This window comes from Trachypithecus francoisi, unplaced genomic scaffold, assembly GCF_009764315.1.
Source record: "Trachypithecus francoisi isolate TF-2019V2 unplaced genomic scaffold, Tfra_2.0 Lachesis_group5, whole genome shotgun sequence".
Lineage (NCBI taxonomy): Eukaryota > Metazoa > Chordata > Mammalia > Primates > Cercopithecidae > Trachypithecus > Trachypithecus francoisi.
Genome location: NW_022681470.1, coordinates 146288811 through 146309824, shown reverse-complemented (window position 1 = coordinate 146309824; position 21014 = coordinate 146288811). Strand labels below are relative to the sequence as shown.

The following is a 21014-nucleotide window of genomic DNA, read 5'->3' as shown; positions in this document are numbered from 1 at the left end:
GCAGGGCAGGAGGCAAAGCCCCCCAGAAACTCCCAGATCCAGTGAGAGGGGATAGCTGGGCCACCCCCCATTTTTCTTTGAGGGGTCTTTCTCATCTGGTGCTTCTCCCCACCCTGCAGAGGATGGCTGGACGTCACGCGCAGGCGCCCAGCACAGTCCCTTGTCTTTCACACGAGGAGAGGGCTCCCTGAGAGGCAGCTGGGCCAGGGCCTCACAGGTGGTCTGGGGGCACCTGGGACCTCTCAGGCAGGAGCATTTTGCAATTTTGCAGGGGTTGGGACCTGCGAGGGGCTGTGAGCCGGCCCGCCCCCCAGCTCTGTCACCACCATCCAGTGATCCTTAGTCAGACGTCTCCTGCCAGAACCCCTCTGCGGAGACCAGCAGGAAGCAGTGCCTTGCAGCTTCCCTGTGGGCAGGGCCGGGCCAAGTGCTGAGTCTGGGACACTTTGCATCATGGGGCAAGGGTCAGGGAGTGGGCACAGAGCCAGGCCCAGACTGGCTGGGTTCACATCCCAGCTCTACCCTCACCAACTGCACAGGGACCTTGAGCAGAGGGTGCTGTCGCTGTCCCCGAGATGCGGTGGCACCTGCCCACCTGCTGTCCCAAGGACATTCAGTCAGGCATACTGAGTGCTTGCAGCTGTGCCAGCCGGTGGGCACGGGCAAGGTTCGCCTCTGTCCTAGCCCCATGTGTGTTCCGATGCTCTGCCCCTGGGCCAGGAACCCGCACGGGACGTGGCGGCACCCATGAGGCTCTGGTCGGTGTTCCCTCCTCCCTTACCTGCTGCATGTCCCCTGTGGGTAGCAAGTGCCACCCACCTGCAGGCTGGAGTTACCCTTACCCAGGGAGGTCCTGCCCAGTGGTCCACGGGGCCGGGGTGGGGGTGCCCTGGTGTTCGTCATAGGCGGCCTGTCCAGACCGTAGTCAGCCTCAACACATGAGCCATCAAAGATCCGTCCTTGGGACGCTTCCATTCCTTTTATCCATTAAAGAGCCTGAAAAACAAATATGACAACGGTGGGGACCCGTTTTTCCAGCCGAGCAAAGCCTTGCAGGAGCAGGAGCTGGGCTGAGCCTCCAGGAGTGGAGAGCTGTGTCCTGAGGAAGACTCAGCACCGGGTGAGACCTGGGGCTTGCACCAGTGGTGTTCCCAGGCCCTGTCTACATGACACACAGCCCCTCATGCTTTGCTTCCCCACTCGGGGACGCCGCAGAGTCGAGCCTGGAGACAAATCGTGCCACGTCATTGGCCCCCACAAACAGTGCCTTATCGGCTCCCTTTCCTCGTCTCCCCACTGGTGCAGTGGGGGTGGGGCTGGGGGTTCCCGGCTACACTCTCCAGGTCTCACTCATTCAAGTCACTTCCCTGGTCTTGCCCTAGAGCAGGGTCTCTGCCCCTGCACCCTGTGGACATTGGGTCCGGATCGTTCTCTGGGGTGCGATCATCCTGGGCACTACAGGGTGTTGAGCAGTGTCCCTGGCCTCCAGCCACTCCACGCCAGGGGCACCCCCAGTCATGCCAGCCGCAGATATCCCCAGACATCACCATATATCGATACCCTGGGGGCAGAATCACCCTGGTTAAGACCCCCTGGGTTATGGGGTTCCACGGACCCCAAGAGACTCTGCATCCCATGATCCTCTGCCCTGCTGAGGTCCCAGGAGGCTGCACACATTGAAATCCACACCCTAAGTGGGAGGGAGAGAGAAGGTGAATCTCAGGAGCTGGAGGTCCCCCTGGTTTGTGCTGTCTGCCCCATCAGAGGCTTATTCTAGTGTCTGGTGGGAGCAGGGGCCGACTCCATTTTCCCCACATTTACCCTAGGGCGCCTCCCTCTGTGCAGGGGCCCTGTCACTGTGTTGTCAGGTGACTGGGTCATGCCCATTTCCCAGGGGAACAGGAAGAAGCTTGGACACGGAAGGCTTGCCCGGGGCAGTGGCAGCAGGGGGGCCTCCTGGCTCTTCATTCTGGGGCCCAGCGGGTGAAAGGTGGACCTTTCCTAGGAGTTGGCCCAGTGGGTTTGTAGGACCCACAGGGCAGTGCCCTGCCAAGGGGATGGGCAGCAGGAACCCCGGTGGCCCAGGGCCCGGGTCCACCACCCAGACCAGGGCAACCAAGTTGCAGGTGTCGGCCACACAGGCAGAGCCACAGCAGCGTCCCCACCAGGCACCCCTGGGCCAGGGATGAGAACCTCTGCAGAGCCTGGCAGAGCACGTGTCGTTCACCGATTCACTGCTGATTGGCAGCGAGGGTCCAGGTTGCTGCTGAACTCCTTCTATCCGGTCTGAGCCTTTCCACACGGCCACGCACGTTGTCAGTGCTCAGGAATTACTTAATAGCAACTTAAGATCCTGATTTCTCTCTCCTCTAACCTTTTACAATGAAACCTTCCGAGTGTCCAGCAGAGGAGTGAGAACGTGGTGGTACCCGGTCTCATCCGGAGTCCGCCTGGCCTATCTCTGCCCACTGGTTTATTTTTTTGAATAGCTCACAGTTCATGTGATACAGAATTCAAGAAGTACAAAATGGGGTGCCAGGAGAAATAAGGCTACCTTCCTCCCTGGTCCCCGTCCTCTCCTTCCTCTCCCCACCTACCCCATGACTCGTCGATTTTTGAACCTTCTGGGAGCAGTGTGCTCTGCATGGTCCGCTTTTCTGTGCAGTGGGTCTTGCAGCCTCTTCCACCCCATCTGGTGGCCTTTTGTGCCTTCCACTATGACAAGCTGCTGCAGTGACTCCATCTCTGCACACACACGCGGAATTTCTAAGGATAAATTCTTGGAAGTAGAAATACCACACCACAGAGAATGTACATGTTTTAAATTTTGGAAGCAATTGCCAAATTGCCTTTCTTTGAAGCCGTAGCAGTTTGCGGCTTCTGCCAACCGTGAGTGCGTGTGGCTGTGTCTCCCCACGCCTGGGCTGGCGAGGCCGAGTCCCCCAGCCTGCAGCCTCCCCCGTCTGACCGAGTCCCCAGCCTGCAGCCTCCCCTGTCTGACAGGCGGGAGGGTGGTGTCCTCGGCTGGACTGGCGGCTCCCAACTGCGAGGGGACTGGTCCTTCCCCGTGTGGTGTGTTGGTGGCCTTTGCTGCTTTGGGCTCTCCTGTGGGTGGCTGATGCCTCCCCCAGTTTGTCATCTCTTTTTTAACTGTGTTGATGGCGTGTCTGCCCTGCGGACTCCCAGTTTTCCCGGTGTTGAATTCCACAGCTATGTTTCTTATGGCCTCTGGATTTTGTTCTTCCTGCAGCGCGGCTGAGCGAGGGGCTTGGAGGGGTCGCTGGGGGTCCCAGAGCTGAGCTGAGTGCCACTAGCAGCACCGGGCAAGTGTCCAGGTGAGGTGCCCTGGGAGGCCCCAGGCCCGGGACCCAGGACCCTCTAGATGTCGGAGATGGGAGGACAGTTTGCACGCCCGCCGCGTGCGCCCCGGCCTCACTGCAGGGACAGACAGGAGCTGGGTCTCAGGCTGCTGGGCAGGCCTGGGCCCTGTGGTTTTGCCCACCAGCCTTGGCAGCATGAGTGAGTTGTGTGGCCAGTACACTGTGACGGCTGCCGCCCGCCTGCCAACATCTGGGCCATTGGTTCACAGCATCTCTGTTGCCCAGGAGGGCTCATGAGGTGCAGCCGTGTGCTGCTGGGCAGCGATGTGTGCCAGGGGCCGTGTGCAGCTGCAGCTGGCGTCGTGTGTACTTGCTTTCGGTGCTGACTTCAGGGCAGCATCAGTGTTCCGGGAAAGTGGGGGATGATATTTAGCCAATCTCAACCAGACTCTGCCAGCACGTACCTCAGTGCACGCAGTTCCCACCGCTGCTGCTGGTCACATTTGTTTACATTCTCTCATTCTGGAAAATTGCTGGCCAGGTGCGGTGGCTCACACCTGTAACCCCAGCTCTCTGGGAGGCCGAGGTGGGCAGATTGCTTGAGCCCAGAAGTTCAGGACCAGCCTGGGCAACATGGGAAGTCTCCATCTCTACAAAAAATACAAAAAGTGACTGGGTCTGGTGAAGTACGCCTGTGGTCCCAGCTCCTCCAGAGGCTGAGGCGGGAGGATCACCTGAGCCTAGGAGGCAAAGGCTGCAGTGAGCCATAATTGCACCACTGCTCTCCAGCCTGGGCAACAGAGTGAGACCCGATCTCAAAAGTAAAAATTCTGGTCAGGCACTGTGGCTCACAAAGTGTAATCCTAGCACTTCGGGAGGATGTGGCGGGTGGATCACCTGAGGTCAGGAGTTTGAGACCAACCTGGAAAACATGGTGAAACTCCCTGTCTACTACAAATATAAAAAAATAGCCGGGTGTGGTGGCGCATGCCTGTAATCCCAGCTACTTGAGAAACTGAGGCAGGAGAATTGCTTGAACCCGGGAGGCAGAGGTTGCAGTGTGCCGAGATTGCACCACTGCACTCCAGCCTGGGCAAAAAGAGTGAGACACTGTCTCAAAAAAATAAATGAATAAAAATTTTAAAAAGATAAAAATTCCAAGGCGCTTCTGTTTGTGCAGTGTTTACCTGAAGGACTCACACTTAGGTCTCTGGAAATGAATTGCATCGCTAAGGTCTCTGTGAAACAAGATAAACAAAAAAGGGTCATCTGAAATGCTGTGATTTGTAACTAAACTCTTTAAGTTCTTTTTTTTTTTTTTTTCCTGAGACACTGTTGCCCAGGCTGGAGTGCAGTGGCACAATCTCGGCTCACTGTAGCCTCCACATCAGCCTCCTGAGTCCTGGGACTACAGATGTGTGCCACCACACCCAGCTAGCTGTTTGTATTTTTTTTTTTTTTTTTTGAGACACAGTCTCACTCTGTTGCCCAGGCTGGAGTGCAGTGGCGCGATCTCTGCTCACTGCAACCTCAGCCTTCCAGGTTCAAGCGATTCACCTGCCTCAGCCTCCCGAGTAGCTGGGACTACAAGCATGTGCCACCATGCCCAGCTAATTTTTATTTTTTAGTAGAGATGAGGTTTCACCATGTTGGCCAGGCTGGTCTCGAACTCCTGAGCTCAGGTGATCCGCCTGCCTCAGCCCCCAGCAGTGCCTCTGTCTGTACTTTGTGTAGAAACGGGGTCTTGCCATGTTGGCTGATCTCGAACTCCTGGTATCCTCCTGCCGCGCCTGGCAGCTAAGTTCTCTCATGAACAAGATTTGCATTGTGAAGTTTTTCCATTCTTGGAGAAGGCCTGGCCAAGGGTGCTGAAGGTACAGAAGCCGGAGCGGTTCCCACCAGGACAAGGGAAGGGCTGGGCCTCACCCCCGAAGTCAGATCTGGAGCAGGGGCGGTGCTGGCATGGAATGCAGTTCTGGAGCTGTTCCACTTGTACCCGCGCTCCCGTGCCCATGGGCCCCTCTGCGAGATGCCAGGTCTTGGGGAGACTGTCCTGTGCTGGGGTTTGGAGTCTGCTGGTGCTGTTGTCCATCTTCCTTTTCCTTTGGCAGCTGGTTGTTGGGGGCCACTTTTACAAATGTGCTTTCTTTAGCAGGCGTGGTGGTGCATGTCTCTGGTCCTAGCTACTCAGGAGGCTGAGGGGGGAGGGTAGCTGGAGCCCAGGAGGTGGAGGCTGCAGTGAGCTATGATCAGACTACTGCGCTCCAGCCTGGGCACAGAGCAGGAGACCCTGTCTCCATTAAAAAAGCGTTTCCTGGGTTTCCTGGCAGCACAGCCGCTGCCGAGAACACTGCTCCACCAGCTGGATTTTCTCCCACCGCCCCTCCCGTAGGGAGCTCACTCCAGTGGTTGGGTGGGTCTGTGGCCCTCTTGTTGGGAGGGCTCCGTTCGTGTGTGTTGGTCACTGAATGACCCTCCCCACCACATCCAACACAGTATGGGGCTGTCAGAAGTCAGGGGCCGTGGGGGCACAGAGAGGAAAGAGAGAAGGCAGGGCACCCTTCACGGGGCTGGGCAGAGAGAGGGCCTCCAGGACCGTGGGGAGCGTAAGTGTCTCGGGAAGCCCCGTCCACACCTGCCACCCTCTGAAACGTTCCGTGGCACCTGCAGAGTCCCTGCTGCTCTGCAAGGTGGCCTAAGCACAGGTCCTGGGGTCAGGACCCTACGCCCCTGGGCAGTCCGGATCATCTCTGCCCTGCGGCAGCCAGTGAGTTGCCTGCTGGCTGCATGGGGCCTGTGAAGCCGTCAGTGCTGGGCGACCTGCATGGAGCCGATGGTGGTGGCTGATCTACCCCGAGGAGGGCGGAGGGCTGGCCTCCCTCTGGCCTCGGATTTGCTAGACTTGAACAAGTTCCTCGCCTCTTGGCTCTGGGATTCCTGGAGTCTGAGCAGCGGCTCTCTCACCCCCGCACTGAAGCTCAGTGTTCAGGTCCTGCCTGGTTTTTGGTGTGCCAAGGGGTACAGGCTGCTGTCTGGGCGCTGCTGCCTGTGAAGCAGATGTTTCCAGCTGTCCTCCCCCGGCCGCGGCTGAAGTCCTCTGTGGCTGCACGCACCACCTCTGCACGGCCTGTGCGTCGCCCTGCGCTTCCGACGGAGACCCCCAGGAGCCCCTGCCCCAGCGTGCGGTTTTCATGCCACAGCACTGCCTTTGAAAGTGGCCTCTGCTCCGCCGCTTCCTTTCTGTAAGTGCTGGAGGATCTGTGTAGATCCCCCTTCATCTGCGAATTGGTCCCGGGGGGCCACACCCACGGGGGCTCAGGATCTGCACAGATTCCCTGTTCATATGTGAGTCAGTTCCTGGGTCCCACACCCACCGCTCTCCTGGGGCTCAGGTCTCTGTAGTCCCTCTGGCTCCACGCTCGGGAAATTGTCCCCCAGAGGCTGTCTTCACTGGGGACAGATGCTTAGGCCTCTCCTCGTCCTGGAATGGCCAGTGCTGGCCCAGGAGTGATTGGGTGTGGTGGGGACACGTGGGCCTTTGGGGCTGCGGGAGGCGGCTGTGCCCTGTGGAGAACCGGTGGGGAATGTGGGTTGGGAGAGGCCAGTCTGGGTGAGGGAGAAGGGGGTGGGGAGGAGGCTGGTGACGTGATCTGGCCCCGGTCGGGGGGGGCAGGCTGGAAGGTGGGAGAGCTACTGGCCACTGCTCTGTGGCCGCGTGGACCACCCGGTGCGTTGGGCTGAGCCACGTAGGGAGCCCTGAGCCTTCTATGTAGCCATGGGCATTGCTGCTCTGCACTCTGCCTTCCTGTCCTCATCTGCACAGGCGGCGGGCGCTGGCACCCCGTCCATGAGGCCTTGCAGAGGGGACATGAGATAAGCCATGAAAACCCACTAACACAGGGCTGTGGGCTGCACGCTCCTGTCCCTCAGAGCCTGCCTGGCCCCATGTGACCGAGCCAGGGACCCCATGTGTCCCGTGACTGCAGGCCCAGGCAGCGCTGCCTGCGGGCTCTTGCAGAAGAAACAGCCCTGCGGTTGATCCTATCTCCAGCCCCAGGCCGGGAGCTCGTCAGAGGCCTCCTGGGGCTGTGGAGGTGGCAATCAGGCCCACCGCCTCAGTATTTCAGGACAGAGTGGTGCTCAGGATGACAGGAGCAGCACCAAACCCGCATGGGTCTGTCCATACCTGGTGACGCAAGCCAGTGCCTGCCTCTGGTGTCTGTTTCCTAAAAAGGCAGGTGTCGCCTCCGCCCTCCTGGTCTCTGTGAGTCGGCCTCCTCCAGGGCCCTCCCAGGTCTTGTGTGTCTGGTGTCTCTCACAGGGTGCAACATCCCCAGGGCGTGTCCACGCTGTGGCCTGGGTCAGAGTCTTGCTCCTTTCATGGCTGGGTTGTGTTCCGGCGTGTGGAGGGCCGCGCTGGTTCGTCCCTCACCTGTTGATGCGTATGTAGGATTTTGCCGTATTTTGGCTGTTACGAATTGTGCGTCTGTGAGTGTCTGTGTACCAGTTCCTGTGCCTTCCCCGTTCTCCTGGGTATGTATCTAGGAAGTGCTGGGTCCTATGGTAACTGTGGGTTTCTATTCCTTAGACATAACTTTATCATCACTTAATGTCAGTAGCAGAGTGGGACACAGCTTTCGTCACTGACAGAGCCTCTGTGTTTAATGGTTGAGGAACTTACTTGCCAAAGAAGTCACCAGGGACTGGGGAGAGGGACGGGGTGAGTGTTCCAGGGGGACAGAGTTTCAGTTTGGGAAGATGAGAAAGTTCTAGGGATGACGGTGGTGGTGGCTGCACAACCACGGGTATGTGATTAACGCCATCAAACTGTCCTTTTTTTGTTTTGTTTTTGCTTTTTTGAGATGGAGGCCTGCTCTGTCACGCAGGCAGGAGTGCAGCGGCACAGTCTCGGCTCACTGCAAGCTCCTCCTCCCGGGTTCAAGTGATCCTCCTGCCTCAGCCTCCCGAGTAGCTGGGATTAAAGGCATGCGCCATCACACCCGGCTAATTTTTGTATTTTTAGTAGAGACGGGGTTTCACAACGTTGGCCAGGCTGGTCTCAAATTCCTGACCTCGTGATCCACCCGCCTCGGCCTCCCGAACTGTTGGGATTACAGACGTGAGCCACCGCACCTGGCCAGAACTGCACACTTAAACGTGGTCAAGATGGTACACTTTAGGTAAATTTTTTCACTTTTTTTTTCTTTTTTTTTTTGAGACAGAGTCTTGCTCTGTCACCCAGGCTGGAGTGCGGTGGCGTGATCATAGCTTACTGCAGTCTGAAATTCCCAGCCTCAGGCGATCCTCCCACCTCAGCCTCCCAAGTAGCTGGGACCACAGGTTCGTGCCACCACACTTGAGCCCAGGAGGTTGAGGCTGCAGTGATCCGTGATTGTGCCGCCTGGGCAACAGATGGAGACCCTGTCTACAAAAAGAACCACTGTATTTACAGACCAGCAGCCTGCATATGGCCTCGGGCTGTGGTTTGCTGGCCCTGGTGGAAAGAGCGTTGTTTCTAGGCTACCTTCTATCTCCATTGCCTACACGGACCTTCACTTTGTTCTTGTGCAAACCCCCTTCCTTCCTCGGGCTGTGCATCTCTCTCTGGAACGTCCTTTGCTAGTCTCCTCACTGCCACTTTTTTTCACACCTCAACATAAACGCCGCCCTCTTAGAGGGGCCTTCCTGGTTTGGCTGAGCCTGGTCCTGTGTGGGCTCTGCATGGGCCCCTGGATGTTACCTTGGTTGTAGCTGAATGCGGATGTGGCTTGTCCACAGGAGGCAGATGTCCCCGGAGCCGTGGCCTGGTCTACCTGGGCCTGGACCCACATGGCTGGCCCGGGGTCTGTGCATGGCCAGCTCTTGCACACTGCCTTAGGGCTGGTGTGGCTTGTCGAACCCCCTTGCACACGTACACGCACGTGGGTCCCCGTGGCGCCTCGAGACATGGAGGCTGCCCACGCTCAGGGAAGAGTCCTTGCTGGGACCTCCAGGATTCTTCCCGGGCCCCGCCTCCCTACCGGGGCCTCCAGGGCAGAAAGCCCCTTTCCCGGGCAGGAGGACAGGGTGTGGGATGTACTGGCTGGGAGGGTCTGTCGGCAGCAACCAAGACCAGGGTTAGGGGAGCCTCACCCAGAATGAGGCTGGGGCTGGCAGGAGGTCCCCACAGAGGAGCCAGGAGGAGCCCACAGTCACTCTGGCTCCCAGGGCCTGGAGGTGCAGGTGAGCCCGAGGTCCCCGGGCGACTGGCCCTGCCCACTGACTTCTCCTGCCCTTCCCACCACAGGCTAACCTTGCCGCAGGCCGAGCCCTGCCTCACCATGGACCAGGACTATGAGCGGCGCCTGCTCCGCCAGATCGTCATCCAGAATGAGAACACGATGCCACGCGTGAGTGCCCTTCCCCGCCCGCCACTGTGGCTCCCCCTCCCCCAGCTGCCTCTGCCCTGGCCGGCAGCCTCAGGTGCTCCCACTGTCACTAGAGCCCCATGAACCACTCAGGTCCCAGTCCCTCAGGTCACATGGGGCCTCCGCCTCCGGTGCTGTCGGGGTTGCTGCCACCCCCAGGGCTGTAGTCAGAGCCCAGCAGGGCTTAGATGGACGAGGAGGCTAAAGGCCCGGAGTGGTGGAGCTGGGGTGGCCTGCAGAGCCTTTAGGTTTACCTGTTCCTGTCTCCTAGCCCCAGGTGCATCTGGAACCCTGTGGGATTTGGGGGACCTGGCTTTGTCCTTCCTTGTGCTCCATCCCTCCTCCCCAGCCCAGCTATGTTTCCCTTGCCCTGCGCTCCAGGCACTCCACTGGCCACACAGGGTCTCAGGGCTGGCACTCGGGGCTGGCGCCTGCTGTATGACAGCCACATCCCTCACCTGCCTCCCCACGCAACTCCTGCCGGGGGCTGAGGGGCCAGACTCCCGTTGCCGTCAGTACAACACGAAGCCTGGGTCAGAATAGCATGAGGCTTAGCCTGGACAGCCACCAGCCCCTCCCCGTGACAGACGCCTGAGCCATCATTCTCAAAGACTAAGTTGCCGTCGTCCCGAGTCCCTCCCCCATGGGCTGACCTGCACAGACGGGTCTGGGGGGCATGGGCCTCTGGGGAGGGGCTGCCCCATTGCGGCTCCCTCAGCACCGGCACCCTCTGTGCCCAGGCATTGGGTGGGCCTGGGGCAGGCTCACCTTCAAGGTTTAGTTCAGCTTCAGACCCCAAAGCCCGGGTCCCAGGACCTGCGGGAGCCTACCACAGCCGCCTTCGCCCCTGTGCAGCGAGATCCCCGCAGGGCAGAGTCAGGGAGGCGGATCCGGGATCCTGCGTGGTGTGGCAGGGTCCCTGTTGGTGAAGGGACAGGGCCACTGCAGAAAAAAAGTGGCGTAGAATTAGAGGGGTCTTTGCAACCTCAGAGATTTCAGAGAGAGGGGCGTGAATACAGGGGTATCTGTGCACAGAGAGGGTCTGGGCACCACAGCGCCGAGCAGCCCTAGTGCTGGCCCTCGACCTCTGGAGCGCGCTCGGGGCTGCTGGGAGGACAGCGGGAGCCTGAGCACCCTGTGTGCCTGCGGGCCCAGCAGTGCGTGGAGGGTGGGGTGCAGTGCGAGGACCCAGCACTCTCCACCCCAGTGCACTGCGAGTCTCACGGATGCAGCCAGGCCAGGGTGTGAACGGGAGATGGGTGAGGAGCGGGCATTTGCAGTGTGAGAGAGCTCCCCACGCACCCGGCCCGCCCTGCCGTCACCCAGCACAGCCTGGACTTTATGACACAGAACCACCTTCAGACCCAGACGGAGTGCCAGGCTGTGGAGAGACAGCCCTGGAACCCTCCAAAGTGTCGGGGCCATGACAGCGTCACAGGCTGGGGGCAGGGAGATGTGACAGCAGACGGGACATTATCCTACACAAACCTGTGTTTCCTGGGGCTCCACCAGAGAGGCCGCAGACAGGGCCTACGCAGCACTCGCAGAACCTCTCCCAGTCCTGGGCAGCGGGAGTCGGGGGTCATGGTGTGGGCAGGGTCACACTTTCCACTCAAGGCTCCAGGGGAGGACCCTTCCCGCCTCTCCCAGCTTCTGGGGGCTCCTGCTATCCGTGGCTGTGTCCACCTCGCTCTGGCCTCTGCGTCCGTCCCGGAAGCGTCTCCCTGTGTCTTTGTGTCCGTGTGTCCCTCTTTCTCTGAGGACGCTTGTCCTCAAATCAGGCCCATCCTAATGATTTCCTCTTGAGTATAATCACCTCTGCAAGAAACTCGTGTCCACACGGAGTCCCATTCCCAGGTAGCAGGGCTCAGGATTTCACACTATCCTCTTTGGGACACTGGTCAGCTCATAACAGACCCCTCGTAGAAAAAGGACGGCACGGGGCAGTCAGATGGGGTTGGAGGGTTAGACGGGTGTTGTGGGTGGCACGGGGCAGTCAGATGGGGTTGGAGGGTTAGACGGGTGTTGTGGGTGGCACGGGGCAGTCAGATGGGGTTGGAGGGTTAGACGGGTGTTGTGGGTGGCACGGGGCAGTCAGATGGGGTTGGAGGGTTAGAAGGGTGTTGTGGGTGGCACGGGGCAGTCAGATGGGGTTGGAGGGTTAGACGGGTGTTGTGGGTGGCGCGGGGGCAGTCAGATGGGGTTGGAGGGTTAGACGGGTGTTGTGGGTGGCACGGGGCAGTCAGATGGGGTTGGAGGGTTAGACGGGTGTTGTGGGTGGCACGGGGCAGTCAGATGGGGTTGGAGGGTTAGACGGGTGTTGTGGGTGGCACGGGGCAGTCAGAGGGGTTGGAGGTTAGACGGGTGTTGTGGGTGGCGCGGGGGCAGTCAGATGGGGTTGGAGGGTTAGAAGGGTGTTGTGGGTGGCACGGGGCAGTCAGATGGGTTTGGAGGGTTAGACGGGTGTTGTGGGTGGCGCGGGGGCAGTCAGATGGGGTTGGAGGGTAAGAAGGGTGTTGTGGGTGGCACGGGGCAGTCAGATGGGGTTGGAGGGTTAGACGGGTGTTGTGGGTGGCGCGGGGGCAGTCAGATGGGGTTGGAGGGTTAGACGGGTTTGTGGGTGGCGCGGGGGCAGTCAGATGGGGTTGGAGGGTAAGAAGGGTGTTGTGGGTGGCACGGGGCAGTCAGATGGGGTTGGAGGGTTAGACGGGTGTTGTGGGTGGCACGGGGGCAGTCAGATGGGGTTGGAGGGTTAGACGGGTGTTGTGGGTGGCGCGGGGGCAGTCAGATGGGGTTGGAGGGTTAGACGGGTGTTGTGGGTGGCACGGGGGCAGTCAGATGGGGTTGGAGGGTTAGAAAGTGTTGTGGGTGGCACAGGGCAGTCAGATGGGGTTGGAGGGTTAGACGGGTGTTGTGGGTGGGCGGGGGCAGTCAGATGGGGTTGGAGGGTTAGACGGGTGTGTGGGTGGCGCGGGGGAGCAGTCAGATGGGGTTGGAGGTTAGACGGGTGTTGTGGGTGGCGCGGGGGAGCAGTCAGATGGGGTTGGAGGGTTAGACGGGTGTTGTGGGTGGCGCGGGGGAGCAGTCAGATGGGGTTGGAGGGTTAGACGGGTGTTGTGGGTGGCGCGGGGGCAGTCAGATGGGGTTGGAGGGTTAGACGGGTGTTGTGGGTAGCAGGAAATGGGGATGAGGGGACCACACTCCCAGGTGGTTCTGGGCACAGCTGTTCTATGTCTTGTGCCATCAAGGCCAGCATCTTTTAGAAACAGTGAATGCGTGGCATCTGCGCAGCGCTGGGAGGGCAGTCGGGTCTTGTGCTCCCTGGCTCTGTCCCCTCTGCCATGGCCCCCATTCCTGCCGTTCCATCCCGTCCCATGGTCCTGCCCTCTCCACCCTCCTGCCTGGCAGCGTTGGGAGGCCGAGCCTGCCTGTGGGCCTGGCACCTCTCGGAGGCTTCTGGCACATAAATCCCTGACCAAGAGTGACTGTGTGGCTCCACTTGGGTTTTCAAGATCAGAGCCCTCTTTGCTCAGTGGCCAGAGGCTGAGAGAGGCTAGCTTGGGGGCGCTCTCAGCGGGGGCTCTCAGTGCTGAGAACAGGCCCTCCACTGATGCCCTTCAGGTCACGGAGATGCGGCGGACCCTGACGCCTGCCAGCTCCCCCGTGTCCTCGCCCAGCAAGCACGGAGACCGCTTCATCCCCTCTAGAGCCGGAGCGAACTGGAGCGTGAACTTCCACAGGATCAACGTGAGGGGCCGGCCGGGCAGGAGATGGGACCCCCCGGGAGGCCCAGGGCCCCTCCTAGCCTCCTTGCTCTAGGGCCAGGAACAAGCAGGCACCTCACCCCTCCCTCTCTGCTCTCCTCCCTGCAGGAGAATGAGAAGTCTCCCAGTCAGAACCGGAAAGCCAAGGACGCCACCTCAGACAACGGCAAAGGTGAGGGTCCCATCCCATCCGCCCTGTAGGCCCCACCCTGCCCTGCCCTGCCCTGCCCCACCTCACCTCACTGTGCTTGGTGCCCGCAGATGGCCTGGCCTACTCCGCCCTGCTCAAGAATGAGCTGCTGGGTGCTGGCATCGAGAAGGTGCAGGACCCACAGACCGAGGATCGCAGGCTACAGCCCTCCACACCTGAGAAGAAGGGTCTGTTCACGGTGAGCCTGTGGCACCCCCCCAGGAACTGGTTCCCAGTGGCAGCCTCCCCAGCCCCCACCTCCTGGGCACCAGCTCTGCCTCCCCGAGCCTTTCTTGGGCCCGGCCACGGCCCAGCTTCCCACCCTCGGACCCTGACCCTGCTCCTTAGCCAGGCCAGCGGCCCTGGTCCTCTGGGATCTGAGGCTGGAGGCCCAGCAGGTAAGCTGGGAAGTGTGGGTGCAGGAGGAATCCAAGCTCAGCCTCTTGGGCTTTTTGTCCCCACACCGATGCTACCTGGGGTCCCGAATACCCGAGACGGTGGGGTCCTGCCCGCAGGAGGCAGCACTGGGTGCTCCTGCAGGGCCGCACTCTGTCCACCTGATCCGGGAGCCCGAAGGCAGAATCACACAGAGCCTGGCTTGGTTGCCTCGAGAGAGGGCGGAAGGGGTGGGGGCCCACAGTCCCTGCCGGGAAGGCGCCTTCCTGTTCACAGCTGCTCTGCACAGGGTCTTAGCGCCTACCTTAGGGCTACGAGCTGTACCAGGAGTGTGGGCTGCTGGGGTCCAGCTCTGAGGGTCCTACGGCCTGGGCGTCCGCTCAGCTGGCGTGTCCCCCACTCTGCAGTATTCCCTCAGCACCAAGCGCTCCAGTCCCGATGATGGCAATGACGTGTCTCCCTACTCCTTGTCTCCTGTCAGCAACAAGAGGTGGGTGTCCCTGTGGGTCCTGGTGGGCGAGGCTGAAGGGGGCTTCCCAGGACATAGTGGCCTGGAGCTGTGATGTGTCCTCCCCCAGAGTCCTTAGAGTGGAGGGGGCCCAGCTCCCTATGAGGCCATAGTCAGTAATAGAAGTGTACACCAGGCCTGGAGCGGCCCAGAGACCTCCTCACCAAGGGCACACCATGGCCTGGCAGTGTTGTCCTCAGACGGGGCAGTATAGTCAGGAAGGGCTGCCTGGAGGAGGTGTGGGCAGCAGAGCCAGCACAGCTGTGGAAGGGGGCCCAGGGCAGCCAGACACCTGAGGGTGAAGGGCTGTGGGGCCGTCCCCGGGTTAGGATCACGTGGTGGTGGTGGTGGTGGTGGTCGGAGGGGCCGGGCTGGGCTCCGGGGACTGGCAGGGAAGGAGATACTTCCCGTGCGTTTGCAAGAAGTCACCCGAGTGCGGTGGCTGACGGACGCCACGTGGCCGCCTCTGCAGCCAGAAGCTGCTCCGGTCCCCACGGAAACCCACCCGCAAGATCTCCAAGATCCCCTTCAAGGTGCTGGACGCGCCCGAGCTGCAGGACGACTTCTACCTCAACCTGGTGGACTGGTCGTCCCTCAACGTGCTCAGCGTGGGGCTGGGCACCTGCGTGTACCTGTGGAGCGCCTGCACCAGCCAGGTGGGTGCCGCGTGGGCTGTGCCTGTGCACGGGGTCTCCCCAGCTCCCAGGAGACCTCAGTGTACCCACCGGGGCCCGGGGAGCAGCCGTGTGAGCCAGGCGCCTGCCATGGCCCTCCCAGCCCCAGCCCTCCCAGCCATGGCCCTCCCTGCCAGCAGCGGCATCTGCAGCAGCATGGGGTGCCCACTGGAACCACAGTCTCTGTTCAGCTCCATAGAGGAGAAGCGACAGGTGTCGCAGCCTGGCTGAGCCCAGGGGCCACCATAACCACTGAGTGGTCACTGTCCTGGAGTGGCCTCTGGACGCACCGGGCCTGCTGGTCCCTAAGGGGAGCCTGGGTTGCTGGTGCAGGGCAGCAGCAGACACTGCTGGGGGGGAGTTTTGGGGATGACGCAGGCGAGTCGTTTTGGGAGAGCAAGGGTTGGTGCTTCCTCCCATCACCCGCTCGTCCCGTGCAGGCCTGTGTCCCCTGCGTCTGTGTCTTGTCCACATCCTGCTTGAGCCTGCCAGGTCCCAGTAGTGAGCAACCCAGAGACCCCACGGGCCTGGAGTGATGAGAGAGTGAATGAGTGGACGGGAGAGTGGACGGGTGGGAGAGTGGATGGGTGAGCAGGCGGGTGAGTGGGCGGGAGAGTGGACGGGTGAGTGGACGGGACAGTGGGTGGGAGAGTGGACGGGTGAGTGGACAGGAGAGAGGGTGGATGAGTGGGTGGGTGAGTGGGCGGGAGAGCGGACGGGTGAGTGGGCGGGAGAGCGGACAGGTGAGTGGATGGGAGAGTGGACGGGAGAGTGGGTGGGTGAGTAGACGGGTGAGTAGACGGAAGAGTGGACGGTTGAGTGGGTGGGAGAGTGGACGGGTGAGTGGACGGGAGAGTGGGCGGGAGAGTGGATGGGTGAGTGGACGAGAGAGTGGGTGGGAGAGTGGACGGGTGAGTGGACGGGAGAGAGGGTGGATGAGTGGGTGGGTGAGTGGGCGGGAGAGCGGACAGGTGAGTGGACGGGAGAGTGGACGGGAGAGTGGGTGGGAGAGTAGACGGGTGAGTAGACGGAAGAGTGGATGGTGAGTGGACGGTTGAGTGGACGGGAGAGTGGGCGGGAGAGTGGATGGGTGAGTGGGCGGGAGAGTGGACGGGTGAGTGGACGGGAGAGTGGACGGGAGAGTGGATGGGAGTGGTTGAGGGAGTGGATGGGAGAGTGGACGGGAGAGTGGATGGGAGAGTGGACGGGAGAGTGGGTGGGAGAGCGGGTGGGTGAGTGGGTGGGAGAGCGGACGGGTGAGTGGGTGGGTGAGCGGACGGGTGAGTGGACGGGTGAGTGGGTGGGAGTGGTTGAGGGAATGGATGGGTGAGTGGATGAGAGTGGACGGGAGAGCGGACGGGTGAGTGGACAGGGGAGTGGGTGGGAGAGTGGACGGTTGAGTTGGTGGGAGAGTGGACAGGTGAGTGGACGGGAGAGTGGGCAGGAGAGTGGATGGGAGTGGTTGAGGGAGTAGATGGGTGAGTGGATGAGAGTGGACGGGAGAGTGGGTGGGAGTGGTTGAGGCAGTGGATGGGTGAGTGGATGAGAGTGGACGGGAGAGCGGACGGGAGAGTGGGTGGGAGAGCGGGTCGGTGAGCGGGTGGGAGAGTGGACGGGAGAGTGGGTGGGAGAGCGGGTGGGTGAGCGGGTGGGAGAGTGGATGGGAGAGTGGACGGGAGAGTGGGTGGGAGAGTGGACATGAGAGTAGGTGGGTGAGACAGTGGAGGGGTGAATGTACGCATGGATAGACTGGGACTTTGAGACCAGCGACAAAGCTCACACTGACCTCTGCCTCCAGGTGACGCGGCTCTGTGACCTCTCGGTGGAAGGGGACTCGGTGACTTCCGTGGGCTGGTCTGAGCGGGTGAGTGCAGAGGGCTTGGCCCCCACCTGGGAGATCTGATAGGGCCCTTGACCATGTTGGGAGCCTTGGAAACCCACAGGGGCTATGTGTGGCCTGAGGTCGCCTGTGTGCAAGCATAGGTCTGTGTCCCCCACTGTCCCCGGCCTTGGTGTGGTCCTGGTGGAGGGAGTAACAGGGATGAGCAGGCACCGCCAGTCCCCCAGAAAGGATGGCAGGACCAGTGGGGAAACAACACCCCGGCTCCTTCCATGGGACCTGCCCACCTGGGACTCACTCCCCTGGAGCTCCAGTTTCCACTCAGGGTTGATGAAAACATCCCAGCAGCAGCTTTGAAGTATGTCATGGGGAGGGTCTGTGCCCCCTGCCCAGAGCTGCCCAGGGCTGCCCCTAGTGCTCGTAACTGCTCGCTGTGTCCAGCTGTACATTCACCCTCCCTCCATCCACTTGGATTTTCATGCGCCTCAAAGTCAGTTGCAGACAGCCACACGTGCTGCCCAGCTCCTGGGCATGTGTGGAAACTGGAGCTCGGTGTCTGCAGTTTCTCCTTCCCTCTGTGTGAAACGTCCCTGTGGGAAGGTCCACATACCCTGAGTCTTGGCTGGACTCTGACAAACCCAGGCGTCGCGTGCGTGCGGCGTGCCCGCCACCCCAGCATGTGCTGAGGGGGTTTAAGCTGCTTCTGAAGAGACGCGCATTCAGGAGTGTTTAGGGAAACCATCCCAGACCCCGGTGAGGAGAGAGCCTGGCGTGACCAAGTCCAAGCCGGGCACCGTCCCCGGGCCAGACCTGACGCTGGTGCTCTGCCCGTGCCTTCGCTCCTAGGGGAACCTGGTGGCGGTGGGCACACACAAGGGCTTTGTGCAAATCTGGGACGCGGCCGCAGGGAAGAAGCTGTCCATGTTGGAGGGCCACACGGCACGCGTCGGTGAGGTGCCCGGGTCCCATGGCTGGTGAGCTCCCCGAGGCCCCAGCTCCCCGAGGCCAGGAGAGGCTCACCCCTACTTCCGCCTGGCCTCCAGGGGCGCTGGCCTGGAACGCTGAGCAGCTGTCGTCCGGGAGCCGCGACCGCATGATCCTGCAGAGGGACATCCGCACCCCGCCCCTGCAGTCAGAGCGGCGGCTGCAGGGCCACCGGCAGGAGGTGTGCGGGCTCAAGTGGTCCACAGACCACCAGCTCCTTGCCTCAGGGGGCAACGACAACAAGGTACCCCTGCTCTGAGCCTGGACTTCCCCTTCCCCAGGAGCCGCTCCCCTCAGGCTGGCAGGAACGGCGAAGCCTGGGCTGGGGGCGGGCGCGGGGCCCACGCCACAGCCATCAGCAGGGCCCTGGGCTTGTCCTTCCTGCTTAGCCAGTCCTGCCCTGTGGCACAGGGTGACGAGGGTGTGCCCCCAGGGGTCCTTGAGGGAGCAGCAGGAGGGGTGGGGGTGGGGTACCAGGGCAGGTTATCACCCCTGTGAGGACCGGCCTATGGGACCCCAGGGCTGGGACAGCCCTGGCCTCACAGCCCCTGTCCCCCAGCTGCTGGTCTGGAATCACTCGAGCCTGAGCCCCGTGCAGCAGTACACGGAGCACCTGGCGGCCGTGAAGGCCATCGCCTGGTCCCCACATCAGCATGGGCTGCTGGCCTCGGGGGGCGGCACAGCCGACCGCTGCATCCGCTTCTGGAACACGCTGACAGGACAGCCGCTGCAGTGTATCGACACGGGCTCCCAAGTGTGCAATCTGGCCTGGTCCAAGCATGCCAACGAGCTGGTGAGCACGGGTGACCCGGCCTCCCACCAGGCCCAGGATGTGTGTCCTGCCGGCCCCTCGCCTGCCATCTGAGAGCGGCCTGTGGGGAGATGGGTCAGAGGCAATGAAGGGAGATGGACGAGGGAGGCTGGGCAGGGAGGCAGGGAATTGTCGGGGCGGGGGGTGGGGGAGGGAAGCAAGGCCCCTGGGCCCCATCAGGGCCTCACCTGGGGCAAGACTTGGAGCCTCTGGGCCCTCGTCGCAACCACACCTGGCAGCTCTGTGAGGAGCCGGGGAGCTCCCACAGCTGCTTCTGCTGAGAGGGGAGGCCCAGGACGAAGTGGGCTCTGTGGAGCACCCTGGCCTGCTTCAGCCTCTCCGGGCATGCGTCACCAGGAGAGTCTCAGGGATGACTTGCAGGCGGGGCAGAGGGGCTGTGGGCCCTGTGTGGGTCCTTGTTGGGCTCCAGCCTCTGGCGGTGGGTGGAGGGGTACACCTGTGGCCTTCACACCTCCCAGACGGACTCAGGAGGCAGAGCCACATCCCCGCATCGCCTGCTTCTCCCGGGCTGGCTGGCGGCTCCGAGCTCTCACGTGGGCTCGGGCGGGTACACAGGAGGCAGCAGGCACAGCGCCTGGCCTCGTTCCCCTACCGACCGCACGCCCCTCCACCCTCCAGGTGAGCACGCACGGCTACTCACAGAACCAGATCCTTGTCTGGAAGTACCCCTCCCTGACCCAGGTGGCCAAGCTGACTGGGCACTCCTACCGCGTGCTGTACCTGGTGAGTGCACGCCAGGCACTTCAAGGTGCCCCGGGATTCTGGACAAACTGCCGTGGCCGCCCCAGAGCACCTGTCCTGTGTTCTTAGGGAGGATGCTGTGCAGATGTGAAACCCCGCGGGAGCCAGCACCAGGGCTGGCTGTCGGGGCATCCGGTGCTGGTTGTATTGCCAGCGTTGGAATGGGCTTTACTGAACTCCCCAGCCCTGCAGGTGTTGGGCCCTGTCCTCCTGGAGGACCTCAGCCTCTTCATTTGTTTATTTTCCCCAAAAAGAGGGGTGAAGAGGAAAGCCAAAAATACCTCACACCTGACCACTCAGATGACCCCGTGGCCATCCTCGCAGTCACTGTGTGCATGTCACTGGAAGGGGGCCAGGAGGCGTCCTTGACCCCACGTGCCCTCACTGGCCAAGGTTTTGTTTCTTCCCTGAAAAACATGTTCTGTGCTTTCATCCCCACATCTGACAGTCCCTCATCTACTCAGAGTGGATGGCCCCACCTTGCAAGGGGGTGTCCTTTATGTTTTTGCAAAAATGCTCCAACCTTGGCCAGGTGCGATGGCTCACGCCTGTAATCCCTCCACTTCAGGAAGCCAGGGTGGGAGGATCGCTTCAGCCCAGGAGTTCAAGACCAGCCTGGGCAATGTAGCAAGACCCCATCTCTACAAAACATTTTTTTAAATGAGCCAGGTGTGGTGGTGTGCACCTGTAGTCCCAGCTACTCAGGAGGCTGAGATGGGAGGATCACCTGAGCCCAGGAGATCAAGGCTGCAGTGAGCCAGGATCGCCCCACTGCACACTCCAGCCTGGGTGACAGAGCCAGACCCTGTCTTAAAATTAAAAAGAAAAACAAAAAGGCTCCAACCTTGGTTTCTGCCTGTGGTGGCCCCGGCCTGCCCCTCCCTCCTGGTCCCAGAGTCTGGGCTCTGCCCATGCAACCTGGGTTGGGGGTCCCAGCCACCCCACACCTTGCTTCCCTCTCCTTCAGTCCCCCAGCACTGTCCTGAGGCACCTAGAGGCCCAGTGACATGGGCCTGCTTCCCTTCTGTCCACAGGCAATGTCCCCTGATGGGGAGGCCATCGTCACTGGTGCTGGAGACGAGACCCTGAGGTTCTGGAACGTCTTTAGCAAAACCCGTTCGACAAAGGTAAAGTGGGTCGGTATCAGCGCCACTCGCCCCCGCCCCAGCTTGTCCCAAGGTCGTCCCTGTCCCCACTGTGTCCTCTGGCGTACCCTCCCCTGGGTCCCCCCACCTCCGAGCTTCCCGTACCTCAAATTCCAGGTCATGTGTCAGGGGCAGTGTGGCAGGCCGAGGCTGGACCGGCACCTCCCAGCCCCTCAGGACTAAGCCCCACAGCCTCAGGTTCCCTCCAGGCAG

The 21014-nt window shown here is 61.4% G+C and overlaps 1 protein-coding gene, 1 long non-coding RNA gene and 1 other non-coding gene across 6 annotated transcripts in view; 1 reads left to right on the top strand and 2 right to left on the bottom strand.

The window, feature by feature from the left end:
- Positions 1-21014, top strand: part of FZR1 (fizzy and cell division cycle 20 related 1) — a 29016-nt gene that overhangs the window by 6568 nt on the left and 1434 nt on the right. Inside the window, exons 2-13 of one of the 2 annotated variants that reach the window (XM_033196511.1) lie at positions 9607-9709; positions 13349-13474; positions 13600-13663; positions 13753-13880; positions 14485-14567; positions 15058-15241; positions 17058-17123; positions 17946-18048; positions 18143-18327; positions 18643-18876; positions 19534-19638; positions 20691-20783. In XM_033196511.1, coding sequence (XP_033052402.1) covers positions 9641-9709; positions 13349-13474; positions 13600-13663; positions 13753-13880; positions 14485-14567; positions 15058-15241; positions 17058-17123; positions 17946-18048; positions 18143-18327; positions 18643-18876; positions 19534-19638; positions 20691-20783 — 1440 coding nt within the window. In that variant the 5' untranslated portion in view covers positions 9607-9640. Of the gene's footprint in view, positions 1-9606; positions 9710-13348; positions 13475-13599; positions 13664-13752; positions 13881-14484; positions 14568-15057; positions 15242-17057; positions 17124-17945; positions 18049-18142; positions 18328-18642; positions 18877-19533; positions 19639-20690; positions 20793-21014 lie in introns of both variants that reach the window. The other variant, XM_033196510.1, reaches the window with a different exon arrangement.
- LOC117074748 lies at positions 4962-13911 on the bottom strand. Of its 3 annotated transcripts, none has more exons than XR_004433689.1 (4): positions 11216-11734; positions 10496-10669; positions 7507-7752; positions 4962-6884 (listed from the first exon to the last, which is right to left on the bottom strand). It is a non-coding gene; the product is annotated as an uncharacterized LOC117074748 (long non-coding RNA). The 3 variants fall into 3 exon arrangements; XR_004433688.1 differs by lacking the exon at positions 4962-6884 and adding an exon at positions 13730-13911 and having other exon boundaries at positions 7354-7752; positions 11216-11288; XR_004433687.1 differs by lacking the exon at positions 4962-6884 and having other exon boundaries at positions 7354-7752.
- Positions 7901-7969, bottom strand: LOC117077038. The gene has a single exon (XR_004434630.1). It is a non-coding gene; the product is annotated as a small nucleolar RNA SNORD38 (small nucleolar RNA).